The 14,958-nt window shown below is 41.7% G+C and overlaps 1 protein-coding gene across 1 annotated transcript in view; it reads right to left on the reverse strand.

Moving 5' to 3' along the window:
• Positions 1-14,958, reverse strand: part of LOC144792094 (putative cation-transporting ATPase 13A4) — a 506,631-nt gene that overhangs the window by 485,488 nt on the left and 6,185 nt on the right. Inside the window, 1 exon segment of the mRNA XM_078666960.1 lies at positions 7,327-7,473. Coding sequence (XP_078523086.1) covers positions 7,327-7,473 — 147 coding nt within the window.

Consider the following 14,958-nt stretch of genomic DNA (forward strand, 5'->3'; position numbering starts at 1 on the left):
CAATAATTGACGAGTACTTTCATTATAGACAAGGGGTGTGTAGTGTCATCCCTCTCAGAGACTACACCAGCAACAGTCACAGACTGCAAACTCAGCGGTGAGGTCAGGCAGACTACTTCCAGGCGCTAGGCGTGGAGGCTCACTGAAATGCATAGAGACCACAGACACAATGGATGCATGTCAGTTCTCATTCTTAGCTGTTGTTGTTTGTATAAATACAAGAAAGATTTGGTTACTCAACTCAGTATGTTAATGTGACAGTATAGGGTAAGCCAGCTTAGCTTTGAAAAACCTACCAGCAAGAACTACAGAGCTAATCCTAAAAGAAGTTCCAAATTTCTCCTGGCAAATCATAATTTATGAATTATGTTACCTAAATAAACATATTTCTATCCCTTCCACAAAAAACATGTTACCCTAACTTGAATTTTAAATATTTTTTTGTCACACCTTTTTTAGATGTGTTCTACAGTCTCTATAAATCTCTTAATCAACACATCTCTTTGATATTTTATTCCTAGGATTTTATCAACTGTATGAATGTCATCTCTCTGTGTGTCTGGAAAGTTTTCAAATATGATAAAACTGTTCTGGATGGGAAGGAATTAGCTCATATCCAAGCTTTTCTTCACCTCTCGCTGCTTAGTGTGACTCCAGCAGTTTCTAAACACAAGATGAAACATAAGCAGATGCTGTGTGACTTCTATGTCATGCCTCACAAGTGGGGGGGACTGTTTAACGTGGTGACAAATCATCCACAGTGTGATGTTACAATTGCTAACCATGGCTTTTATGTCCTCCTCATGTGACAGGTTGAACAGTTTTCGTGGTGGAATACTTCAAACTCTCATTCGGGCCCTTATTCTTCAAACACCTATAGATGGCATCTTAATTATGCTGAGTGTCAACTAGATTGTTACCTGTAAATTCGTTTTTAGCTGAGGCTGTTGCTCACTTAGTTCACTTCCTGTATTTTAAATCTCAGAAGCTGCCAGCAGTTACTGAATGGTGTCATGAAATGCTTCTCTGTTGACATCAATATGTATTAAACACACCCACATTCTTGCTAATGTCAGAAAGTTGAGCTGCACCTGATCTAGTGTTATTATTTCACACTTGTGCAGATGTTAGTGAGGGCTGTACTCAAACCGCTTGGTGGGGTGTATCACCCCTCACTCTTCATTCTATGAATATCGTTTCCTTCTTTACTTTTAACCTTTGGAGTAAGATCTGGCTGAAATGCTTCTTATGTGCTCCTGTCTTTCTACATGTCTGCACAGAGAATGATCCTCAAGACATTTTAATGAAGCTCAGCCAAGCAGGGCCCAGGACAGTAAGATCACTTTTGTTGACTCTTGAGGTAAAGGTTTGTTGGATAACTTGTGAACTATATTCCAGGTTTCTTGCTAATAGTTTTGTTATATTTTCCCCTGTCCTCAGCGTGCATCTCGTGTTGCGCTCGAGCTGCCCGCTTACATTACGTGGCCAGTGTTCCATTCTAACGGCTGTTATTGCCCGTTGGATCCCGGTCCTGTTGGTCGGGTCTTTCTGCGCTCTAACTGAATAAACTCCTTTACTAAATTGACATCCCGTGTAACATCGTCATTACTATTTTACAACATTTTGGCGACTTGTGATCGAGGACGAAGACGGGAGAGACAACCAACGACGGACGTCCATGTTAAGGAAGAAAAATAACGGAAGACCCGACCGAAGGAGAATCCCCGCGATCCGGTGAGAGGGATCGCTCAAAGTGTTGAAAATACCGTAAGCCTCATTAGAAGGTATGTGGGAAAATAACTCACCGGGGAAGAATACAGCTTTTGGTGAAGCGTGACGGAGCAGTAACTTTAAGCTCTTAGCCCGTCAACGCAAGCAACAGCGCCCCAGTGTCGTCGTGGTTAAAAAGGGAAATCACTTGCTGAAGCAAAAGGCAGCATTGGTGAGCCCCACCACTGGGACCAATTAAAAGGGCAACGCGCTCAAGGAGGTGGAGCACTTATAACAAATTAAAAAAGATAGCGCACTCGAGATGAAGTGCATTTAAAACCAGCACAAAGAAGTGGAGTACTTTGGCTAACAGGAAAGGATAGCGCACTCGCGGTGAAGTGCATTTAGAACCAACACAGACAACTATTTGAAACGACATTTGCAAAATACAGACAACAGTGACACACTCACTTTAAAATACAGTGTGTCATATATTTGCGGGTTGAAACAACAGTGACACACACACTTATACGAAAGATCGCATGAAATCCAGACAACAGTGACACACTCACTTTAAAACACAGTGTGTCATACACATTACCAATGAAAACTGCAGTGGCACACACACTTAAATGGGGGTAACATCTACCATTTAGTGTATAAATTGTTTATCTTGATATAACCTGTGTTTAGCCATGAATGTAAGCAATACCATCCAAGCCCCCGTCCCTTTCTTTAGTGCCCCGGGTGAGCCATCCATGGAATGGGATGATTGGTGTGAAGCATTTGAAAATTACATCATAGCCCTAGATGGCACAAAGTTTTCTGCCATCAGGAAAAAGGCTTTGTTACTGGGTGCCTTAGGGAAGGAGGGGCAAAGAATTTTCAAATATTTACCGAATCCCCCCTTAGATATTGATGATGTATATAAGGATGCTTTGTTTAGATTGTACACTAGATTTGCAAAACAAGAAAATGTTGTAATGCGCAGACATAAGTTTTACACTGCTCCCCAAAGAGAAAATGAGACAATTGATGAATTCGTGTCTAGGTTGAGGGAGCTTTCCGTGAAGTGCCAATTTGGCAATATTCAGGATGAAATGATCCGTGATCAGTTAATTGTGCAGTGTCTTAGCAAAAAAACACAAGAAAAGCTGTGGGCAGCTAAGAACCCCACTCTCACCGAGGCAATTACAATTGCTAAGGTTGCTGAAGAGAGCGACAGATGTATGAGGGAGCTTAAAAGAATACAACATGGGCATGCCAGCGGGCAAGATGTTGCAGTCCTGCAAACAGATAGTTCAGAGAGCATTAACCTACTACAAGGGAGACAGACAAATAGAGGGGGGAAGGCTACAACCTCGTTTAATAGGGGTGGGCAACCAAACAAATTCAGACAGGTCACGCGCTCATGCAACAGGTGTGGTAGCCCTTTTCACTTGGCTGACTCAAAAAATTGTACAGCCTTGTCCAGAGATTGTTTGAAGTGTGGAAAGAAAGGACATTATGCACGCATGTGTAGAACAAATAGTTCAAAAAAGATTACCATAGTGGAGAGTGAAACCACTGATGATGAGGCGGAGGTAATGATGATTTCTGCTGGGAGCCAGGAATTGATGGAAGGTGTTATTTTATCTCGCCCAAAAGCAGACTTTGAATTAAATGGGTGTGTAATAAATTTGATGGTGGATACTGGGTCATTATACACAATTATTCCAAAGAGTTTGTTTAACTCCTCTTGTAAAGAGTCGACTCTTGTCAAATCCGACATCACCTTGAGAGGTTATCAAGGGGTGAGCATCGGTGTCCTTGGGTTCTTTGAGGCCACCATTAAGTTTAAAGGAAGAATTACCCGAGGGAAGGTTTATGTATCACCACACGGCCCTGCTATATTGGGATGGTTACATCAGTACGAGTTAAACATAAGGGTGAACCCGAGAGCAGACCCACCTGTGATGTGTATAGATAGTGACAACGAGTGTAATAGTGTTCATGGAGACTTAGAGGCTATTCTTAAAAGGCATGAGAGCATCTTCAGTGAGAAATTGGGGGAAGCTGTTGGCTATCAGCATATTATCAAAACAAAGAGGTGTGTTGCACCTGTAAAACACACTGCGAGGAAAATACCTTTGTCCGCCAGAGATGAGGTCAGAAAGATTATCAAACAGCTATTGGATGATGACATAATAGAACCTGTGGAGGCCACACAATGGTTAAGTCCTGTAGTTATCACACAGAAACCGGACAATTCTTTGCGTTTCTGTGTGGACATGCGAAGTCTAAACAAGGCTGTGATAATGGACAACTTTCCACTCCCCAACATAAATGAAATTGTTCTAAGTTTGGGTGGAGGCAAGGTTTTTTCGAAGTTGGATCTTCGCAGTGCATACCACCAGGTGAAACTTCACCCGGACTCAAAGCAGTTTACATCGTTCATCACCCCGGAAGGAACATACCAATTCAAAAGACTTCCCTTCGGCCTTTGCTCTGCGGCAAGCGCATTTCAAAGAATCATCACTGACGTCCTGAAAGACATTAAAAGAGTGGTAATTTTTCAGGACGATATCCTGATTTATGGTTTAGACGTTGATGATCATAATGCCATTCTTGACAAAGTTCTCACTGCTCTTTCAAGGGCTGGTATGACCTTGCATAGGGAGAAATGTGTTTTTGCTGTTGGGGAGGTAGACTATTTGGGGTATCATGTGTCTGACCTTGGGATTCAGCCAAAGAAGGATCTAGTAAGCACAATATGCAATGTGGCTGAACCTGATGACAAAGACAAGCTAAGATCCTTCATGGGCATGGTAGAGTACTATGCTAAATTTGTTAAAAATTTTGCAGAAAAAGTAGAACCCTTGCGTGCCATCATGAGAAAAGGAAAAGGTTTTACATGGGGAGCTGACCAAAAGAACGCCTTTTTAATGATCAAACAAAATATTGTGGATGCTAACATTCTCTCTAGTTTTGTACAGTCATTTCACACCATTCTCACTGTAGACGCCAGTTCGGTTGGGATCGGAGCTGTCCTTACTCAAAAAGGTAATGGTAGACAGAACACTGTTGCGTTTGCTTCGCGTTCCTTGACTGAGACCGAAAGGAACTACTCGGTCATAGAGCGTGAAGCATTGGCGGCTGCTTGGGCCACTCGGTACTTCCGTGTGTATCTGTGGGGGATCACATTCACACTCAGAACGGACCACAAGCCACTCTTGAAAGTTTTGGCCCCTGGGGGTATTAGGAATTGCTCAGGGCAATTAGCGAGGTTAGCTGTCAGCGTCCAAGAGTTTACGTGCAATGTGGAATATCTACCAGGTTGGTGCAACAGTGTTGCTGATTGCTTATCGAGGTTACCTGACACTAAGGTACTACCTAGAGAGTTGGTGACTGAGAGTGTGGTCGCGTTTTTAGATGACCTAGAGAGTGACTTACCTTCTTCCATATCCAAGGCAGAATGGATGCAGGAAATGAAAAAGGATCTTGTGATGGAAGGTTTGATCAGGATGTGCAAGGAGGGTGTATCTAGGCAAAGTACGGTCTCACCCGCCCTCAGGCCCTACGTACAGTTACAGGATGAAATTTCTTTACTGACTGAGTTCATCCTTGTGCGGGGTGAGAAATACATACCACCTGTTTCCCTTAGACCCCGTATCATTGCTTTGGCGCATGAGGGCCACCTAGGACAGACCCTTACTGGCAAACGTGTTAAGGCTGACTTTTGGTGGCCGGGAGTTGATGTACAGGTGAAGAGTTGGGTTGAGCAATGTCAGTCATGCAAAGAGTCGGAAAAGAGGCTACAGGTCCGTGCCAGTAAGGGTACTACGGGACAGATCGTCTCGGACGATGGTGCGTGGCAGAAGGTCTGTGTTGACTTCATAGGACCTTTTCATGACCTGCTGGATTCAGAGAGGTTTGCTTTGGTGTTAGTGGACTCGGCTTCAAGGTGGGTGGAGGTTGCCTTTATGAAGAGCATCACTGCTGAATCCACGGTTAAGGTTCTAGATGAGATATTTAGGCGTGAAGGGATCCCTTCGGTAGTTTTAACAGACAATGGCACACAACTTACCTCGGCAATCATGGAGAATTATTTTGTGTTTTTGGGTTTAAAGCACCTGCGCACGTCACTCTACAACCCTCAAGGGAACGGATTGTGCGAGAGGGTGAATAGACTTGTAAAAGGCACTATGCAACTTGCCTTGGCCGCTGGTCGGTCTGTGCAGAAGGAGATTAAAGAAATGTTGTGGGCATACCGTACAACTGTTCATAGTAACATGTCTATTACACCTTTTGAACTCATGAGAGGGAGGCCTGCGGGTACGAAATTGATTCCCACTTGGCTACATGGGAAAGTAGAGAAAGATAGTCACTGTAAGTCAAGGAATTGTGCCCCCACTAACATTGCTGAAGGGGATTTGGTAAAGGTAAAACCTGGCGGGAATCAGAGTATGTTTAACAAGTTTAGAGGACCTTACCAGGTGAAGTCCGTGGCTGGTAATTACGTTAGGCTGCAGAATGGGCAAACTTGGAATTTGCGCAGGGTAGCGCTTTACCAGAAAAGGGAAAAAGCCAACCACTCATGTGCCTGTCACCAAAAAGGTTATTGCTGAAGAGGCTTGCAGACCAATTCGCAAAAGAGTTGCTCCTGCTTACTTAAAAGATTTTGTGTACATTTTGCTCATCCAAGGAAGGGTGTGGGGTTACATAGCTTTATGTTACTTGAAAAGCTTATGTTCTGAGCAGTGCCATTTACAATGCTATTTACATGGTCATGGTTTAATTGTTTCTTTTGTTCTTAAACTGAAAACTACGTGTTATAAGCAATATCTTCATTTTGTGTTCTGCTGTGTTTTGCTTAATTTACTTTAAGGTGCTTTCCCTTTCCACTGTTTAAGGAAAGGAGATGTGTTATATTTTCCCCTGTCCTCAGCGTGCATCTCGTGCTGCGCTCGAGCTGCCCGCTTACATTACGTGGCCAGTGTTCCATTCTAACGGCTGTTATTGCCCGTTGGATCCCGGTCCTGTTGGTCGGGTCTTTCTGCGCTCTAACTGAATAAACTCCTTTACTAAATTGACATCCCGTGTAACATCGTCATTACTATTTTACAACAAGTTTGTAAGATACTTGTCAGTGATTTGATGTATAACTTTGATTACCTCACCTAAGAAGAGGTTCAGAGGTTAGTTCTCTGCCTCTTCAGTGCCAATGCTTGTTATCTCTCTGTGTTATTTGCTAACCAAAGCCTGGTTCCAGAAGTAACTGAACCCTTTGCAGAGAATGTCTTAATTCCAACAGCAGTGTTTCAAAGTGAGGTGCTGCACAAACATCCATATGGTTGAGAGTGAAGGAGGTCATGTCAGGTCAGGTATGAGGGTGAAAAGAGATGTAGCAAAATCACACACTTTGGGTCAAGTGCCCAAGAGAACATGAGAAGCAAGTGCTACAGGCTCAAAGGGAATAAATACTAGACACCTGTCCCTGTTTTTGGCACATTTGACTATATGTAACAGAAACAATGATTTCTGTGCACTTAAGATGCTTGTTTATGAAATTATTAAGATCAATTAATTCTTTCATATAATGACACTTGTCCAATGTACATTTTTAAAAGAACTTACTTTGAGTTCTGGCTTCATGATCACTCTGTTTACTAACGATGATTCATCTGTACTGATCAAGGGACCTTGTTTCCGAGTGCACATGTATATGGGTTCATATAGGTATATCCAGGTGACTTTCTTCTTGGTGTATTGTTGGAAAGCATCCTAAGAAAAGAGAAGGCAAAACACATATTTGTAGTCAAGTCAATGTGCAGCAACTTTAATGAATCCTCCTGCTGACATACACATTCATGAAACACATGAAGTCAGTGTATTTTATTTGAACCTTCATGAGACATGAACACATACATTTGAACTACTGACCAGCTTGTCCATTCTGTTAGGACCTTGAGCGGTGACAATTCTCAATTCCTCTATCAAGGCTTGGAAACTGGTGGTGCCAAAAATTATGACAAATCATAGCCACACAACACAAACAAAAGTATCATAATGCAATATGAATGCAAGCCAAAATAGAACAAAACAAGGCAAAACAAAAATTTCTCCTTAATCCAAAGCTGGATCCATGGATTGGAATGTCTTGCTTTCTATACTGCCCACTCACTGTGTGGTTTTCTTCTTCTAGTTTCTAAGTGTAGACTCGGTTAGTTCCTAGATGTAGACTCTGTTCGTTTCTTGGTGTAGATTTCTTTTCTAGGTGTACACTTAGTTAGTTTCCAGGTGTAGACTCTGTTAGTTTCTAGGTGTAGACTCAGTTAGTTTCTAGGTGCAGACTCTGTTAGTTTCTAGGTGTAGACTCCGTTAGTTTCTAGATGTAGACTTGGTTAGTTTCTTGGTGTATACTCTGCTACTTTCTAGGTGTAGACTCCATTAGTTTCTAGGTGTAGACTTGGTTACTTTCTAGGTATGGACTCTGTTAGTTTCTAGGTATAGACTCCGTTAGATTCTAGGTGTAGACTCTTTTAGTTTATAGGTGAAGACCCGTTTACTTTCTAGGTGTAGACTCGGTTAGTTTCTTGGTGTAGACTCCATAAGTTTCTAGGTGTAGACTCGGTTAATATCTAGATGTAGAGTCTGTTAGTTTTTAGGTGTAGACTTGGTTGGTTTCTAGCTGTAGACTCCATTAGTTTCTAGGTGTAGACTCTGTTAGTTTCTAGGTGTAGACTCTGTTAGTTTTTAGGTGTAGACTCTGTCGGTTTCTAGCTGTAGACTCCATTAGTTTATAGGTGTTTACTCTGTTATTTTCTAGATGTAGACTCTGTTAGTTTTTAGGTGTAGACTTGGTTGGTTTCTAGCTGTAGACTCCATTAGTTTCTAGGTGTAGACTCTGTTAGTTTCTAGGTGTGGACTCTGTTAGTTTTTAGGTGTAGACTCTGTCAGTTTTTAGCTGTAGACTCCATTAGTTTCTAGGTGTTTACTCTGTTATTTTCTAGGTGTAGACTCTGTTTCAGTAGATCAGGCTGTAGGTTCAATGCTACTGCCCATATAACATAATTAGCTTGGCTTTAACAGCCACAATATTCAGATCTTTTATCCCCATTGCCTTCTTCACTGGACATCAATACATAGTGGAAGATTTATCATTATTCCATGTTGCGCAGCAAGCCACCTTGCTGTGCTACGTGACAGGGCTGTAATGAGCCATGTTTAGCATAATACACTGCATACCTTTCCTTTCCTTGCACTGGCTCACAATATGCTGCTTGAGCCAATTCAGGTACCCTTGCATCATGGATCAAGGATGCCGGCATTGCAGGCAGGATTTTTTTTGTGCAGGAAGGGACACCGTCTGCCACAAAAACAATACTCAGAGGCATTTACCTCCTTCTATGTGTGCCTCAGAATGTAGGACACTGATAAATTGGAAACAATGAGGAGAAGTAAAGATATGTATCCTGGTTGCAAATCCCCTCTGAGAGGGTGTAGCATTTTGATGCTTTCACATGTTTACTGCTGTTGGTAAATCTGCGAATGCACCAAAATCCATGATTGGATGCGTGGGAACAGCCAAGCTCCACCCATGGAAGGTCTCCCTGGGGCAGAGTAATACATTGCAGTGATTTGCAGAACCTTACGTTAGTCTATATGTATCAAGCAATGCAGGGACACGCAAGATGGCCTTACGTGGCTTGATAAATCTGACTTTAGTGTTGTGTCTCGCTTGTGCGGCACAAGGGCGACGCAACACTATGATAAATATGCCCCATTATGTGTACAAGGTCAGTGGGTCTTCACTGTTGTCATCTACATTTAGCTGGCCCTATTCAGGCTATATTTATTTGTTTGGAACTCTACCCAAAATAATGGAAGTTCAAATTTGGAATTGGTACACTTAACAAGTAATTGGCTTCAGAAGGTGTCCTTGCAATTTTTTTTTATGTGAGGATGGATTTGATACTGAGATATAGCGCTAAATTATGGATATGCATTTCATATACTTATGCATAGTTTTGCACAATTTCCATCAATTTTTTTATTATTTTGTTATTATCTTTTCTAATATTCGTATTCTTATTTATTATTCTTATTCTTATTATAATGATTACAATATTCAATCATTAATAATATTCATATTATTATTTGGTGTTGTAATAACTACTTTTATGTAGATGGTGCACTCAGGAGCAGCATTGTGTGGGTATGGTGTGATATAGAGACGTATTCTAGTCCTACATTACTTGAACGAACACAGGATGAAAAGAAAGGTCCCTCTGTTGGTTGACATTTAAGCTATCCATGTGAATTTCTAATCATATGACATGACAGATTATTCCCGACAGAAAGATCATTAAAAAAATTGCGCATTTGTCAGGAAGACGTGGCGAGAAACTAGGAAGAGGGAGCCCCGGGACGCCGCATGTAAGGTAAGTCGTCTTAATTTATTTAACAATGTTTTAAATAGTTGCCAGGGCATTTACAAGGGGGCGGGAGGGAGGCGGGTGGCAGGCTACTTCGCTCCACCATGGCGTGTGCATAGTCAACAATTTGGGTGTAAAGCTGCTAGTGGTTTAACCATTCGTAAAAATCATGTCACCTATAGACATCCAACACCTAAATAACATGCTCTCTCTGATACAAACCTAGCTGACCAACAATCGCCTAAAGCTCAATCCCAACAAAACTGAACTTCTCCTCATCCAGCCAAACATTAGGCTGCTCCCTATCCATAACTGGCTCGACAACCTAATGGCACTGAGCTGTAAACTATTAGTCTCCAATTCAGTTAAATCTCTTAGGGTCACTCTCAATAAGAACCACAACATGGAAGACCACATCAGTGCATCAGCAGAAAGAGCATCCTACACGCTAAAACACCTTAACCCCTTGGCTGCGGCGGCGCTCCCATGCTCGTGACGGAACCGCTCCGTCACGAGCCTCGGGGGCGCTCTGCTGATGACGGAGCAGTTCCATCACGGCCCTGCCTGCTCAATAGAACGCGCAGCGCAGGCGCAAAATCAGCGCCGCGCAGGCGCGCCGAGCGGGCCATGACGGAATCGCTCCGTCATCAGCACAGCGCGACTGAGGCTGATGACGGAGCAGTTCCGTCACTAGCATGGGAGGTGTTAAATCATTAAACCATTCATCCGCCTTAATGACCTGAAGACCGTCACACAATCCCTAGTCCTCTCCAAACTGGACTATAGCAACACAACAACCAACGGCACCCCAAAAAAACACCTCCTACCAATGAAGTCCACACTCAACACCACAGTCAGACATCTCTCTGAAAAGAAATAATACTACCAAATCACTCCCACACTTAAAAACGCAATTGACTACCAACTGAAGCAAGATGTATATTCAAAACAATTTGCATAACCCACACAGCCATCTACTCAGGACAGCCACACCTACCTCACCAACAAACTCTCAAAATTGGGCCAAAACTGCTTCTAATTCCACCCAATTTCAAGACTAACAAATCTCTCACCAGTTCATTCTCCATGAATGTTTCCAGAATTTGGAACACCCTTCCAAAAGTACTAAGTGACAACTGATCCTGGCTACACCTCAGGAAAAACTTCAGACTATCTTTTCTTAACAAATTCCTAAACCCTTCCTCCTAAATCAAATCTTCCTACCAAGCTACTCATGCCGTCCTTGGAATAAACTATCCTACCTGACCCACAATGCTATGCCCCATGCCACTATCTACTTTAAATACATCAGAACTACATTGTCATTCCTCTCCTTCCCCATTGTAAATTTCTCTCCTTATATCTTGCGTTTTACTGTATGCTTGCTACCTGTATTATATCTCCTGAACGCATCCTATTGTTTTATATCTCCTGTAATCACTATTTATGCATCCCTCATAAAGCGCTCTTGTGCTATACAAACTTGATCTAAATAAATAAACATATCCATTAGGAGAGATTTTTACCCCGTGTATTCCTTCATTTAGAATTTTATGTGAAGCCCTGGCACTCTGAAATGAACAAAATGCGACACAGAATATTTTGCAAAAAAACCCTTAAGTAAATAACATTATTTCAGTTGTATGTTCAAGTTTTTGATTAACATTAGTTAAGTTTGGCTTAGTTCTGATTACATTTGTTTTTAAATAAGAGTAAACAACCAAATGCATAAACTAATGGACTGTTGAAGTCCCCATAGATTTTTATGGCAGGGCGCCACCAAGAATTTCATTTAGCTTTGCTTTAGGTTATATCCCCTAGGGATGATTCAAAGTTTGGCAGCTGAGCATACAGTCACTGGTTTGACAGAACAAACTCCTTCTCTGCTCCATGGCCATCATGTGTCCCCATTATAGACATGGAAACTGGAGATGTGCTCACAAGTAGACTGTAAGATCAGACATTTCCTGTCCAAATCTGATCAGTGAAGTTTAGTGCAGGCCATGATCTTATCTAGAATGGATTATGGAAGTGCTTTATTCATAGTCCCCCATCACTGTATTTCCTTTGCCTCCATTTAGGCTTCTCACATGTCCAGAACAAGCACATTACTCCAGTTTGGAAATCATTGAACTGCCTGCCTCTTTAGACAGACATATAGGACCACCAGACTTAAGAACCTGACCTTAGCTGGAGAAAGAAAAGACCTAAGCAGAAAGCACTCCCTACATATGAAACCTCCCAATATTAGACAAACCTCCACTGTGAAGCAAGCATTTCTTTAGCACATTTGGAACTCCCGCCCAACTAAGATGCACCCACCTGTCTCCATCATATTGTTTAGCATCAGCCTGGAAAATCAAAAACATGCTCCTCCTGACTTCAAGCCTTTGCTGTTGTGAAACATACATTGAAGAAGGCCCGGATTTGCTCCTGACTCATACCCTCTCACCTCCTGCCTGGGTCAATATCTTGTACTGTAATAATATGAAGGACCAATAGAAGAAGTTCTCTGGTACCTTTTTTCCCAGGGTAAAGCCGTGCGAGACAAAAAAGCGAATAAGTAAATAAGTGATTAGTGGGTCCTGATTATTTTGAAGGCCCCTGGTGTGGATGGCGGTGGTGGAGGGATGGCGCGGAAGGTAAGGGGATGTGCTCCTCCCTTCATTGTGTGTTTAGCTCAAGACTTTGGGCCAAGTGTCTTCACTATGTATTTATCAGTTCAGACCTGTTCATACTCAGTAATAACAGACCCAGAGGCACCAGGAATGTTGGAAGGAGTGGAGTGGTAGGGTGAATGCATCTCCAGACCACTCATAATTAGGGGAATAGCTGGTTTATGTGTCATTCTCTTAATGTTAGGGTGAATTCATCTCTCATTTGTGGTTACATGGTACCCAGTATGGCAGGGTTTCTGCTGTGGTTTGTTTGACAGGACGTCCACAGTATATTTAATGTAATTGGTCATTTGCGACATAAGGTTTTTCTTGAATTTTCTCAGCATTCAGAGGCCAATGCGTTTAAACAAGTTAATGAACGGGGTTAAGAGAAAAGTGTGATGATTTCTGTTTGAGTTGGTTTATAACTTATAAACACCCAAAACTGCAGAATAGGATTATGATGGGTTGAATCAAACTTCCCTATTTCATTGACATCCAGATATAAGAAAGCAGTGCTCACTACTAGCAAATTAGAAGTCCCGCCCGTCTCTACATTTTGGGACCGGTTCCCGAAGGCAAATCAGGGTACAGGATGGGATGCTTCAAGTGTACTAATTAATACTCATAGTGAATTTGTGGATCAACCACCAAACTTCTAACTCCTTAAAAGTAATAATGCAAAAAAGGAACAGCGCTTTCTATTACTACTCTTTGCATAAGATTATTCACTGAATATTCCCATTTTATTCCTGTTTTCTGTGATCTGAAACCAATTGACAAAGGATTGTAAAAATCCGTAAAAGAGTAGTACAGGAAGACTAATTTATATGCTCCAAAATACCTTATGGAAAAGCCTCAAAACAATTAATGGTACATTTACATGTGTATGTTCCAACATCACCAACATGTTAAACCTTCTTACCCAAATCACTTTCTCAAGATGATTGGCTACATCTCTTGAGATCCATCAGTAGGTCAATGGATAAAAGTTGTCATAACAGAACGCCTGATTTAGATCTTGGCGGACGTGTTACTCCGTCACAACGGTGACGGATATCCCATCTGCCAAAAATCCCAGAAGATATAATGGGATTTATATTATGGTGGAGGGGTTATCTATCACCGTTGTGACGTCGTAACCCATCCAATGAGATTTAAATCACACCCAAAGACTCTTCTGACAACTTTCAGTATCCTGCAAAGCAACTCAAGATTTTGAAATAGCCAGCCAATTCTATAAACTTCCAAGCAACATTTGACAGATAACCTCAAAACCTAACAATAGTGGGAACAATTTCCCACTATTGTTAGGTTTTGAGGTTATCTGTCATCTCCATAGCTAATGACATTATAATTCATTGGCTGTTTGCTCCTGCTGTTACATTGTACCATGCTATAAAATGTCATTGCTTTTATCAACTATTAAAAATTTGCACTGCTAATTCCTTCAATCTCCAATCAGGAGATATCACACGTGTCTTACGAAACAAGCTTCAAGAAAACTGTCACCTTGCTTGATTATTTCAAAATATGTGAAATTGTTATATTATGCAGTTTTTGAAAGTTTTTTTTTTATTTGAGGGTGCATCTTGGACTCAAAAGTCTCAAGAGATACCAGTGGAAGACTGGTTCACACAGAAAATGTCATGGTAAGAGACATTTTCTACTAGGCATGACATATAATTTACTAAAGCTAGTTTCTGATCGGTATCTCACTAGGTTTGTTTTTTATGGTAGACTGCTTAGGTAAATGAAATATAATGCAAGATATTGACAAATCATATTTTGCTCTTAAAGTATCATTTGAGAGCGTTCAATTTACCCGTGAAGTCTTAGCAGAGCCCTTTCAGACCCCCTCCCCAGGCTAGAATTAAAAAATGCAAACAAAATGTTGAAAAGGGTCCCATCATAACTCTAATGAACCTACAAAATGCCTTGCCCAATAGAATAATATCATCTTGTTCATCTAGGTACCAGTTTCCAGTTTCTACTAATATTTCTGCCCATCCCAGGTTACTGGTGAGGGGCCCCCGAGCATCCATTGGCTCGTTTGAAGAGAACACCTTCCCTAGGACATACTCAGAGCATTGGTCTGCATGCATATCAGGTATGGGTCACAGCTGAGACCCCTGGTTTGCCCCTTGCAACCCCTGGCACTGCCTTTGTGACCT

This window comes from Lissotriton helveticus, chromosome 11, assembly GCF_964261635.1.
Source record: "Lissotriton helveticus chromosome 11, aLisHel1.1, whole genome shotgun sequence".
NCBI lineage: Eukaryota > Metazoa > Chordata > Amphibia > Caudata > Salamandridae > Lissotriton > Lissotriton helveticus.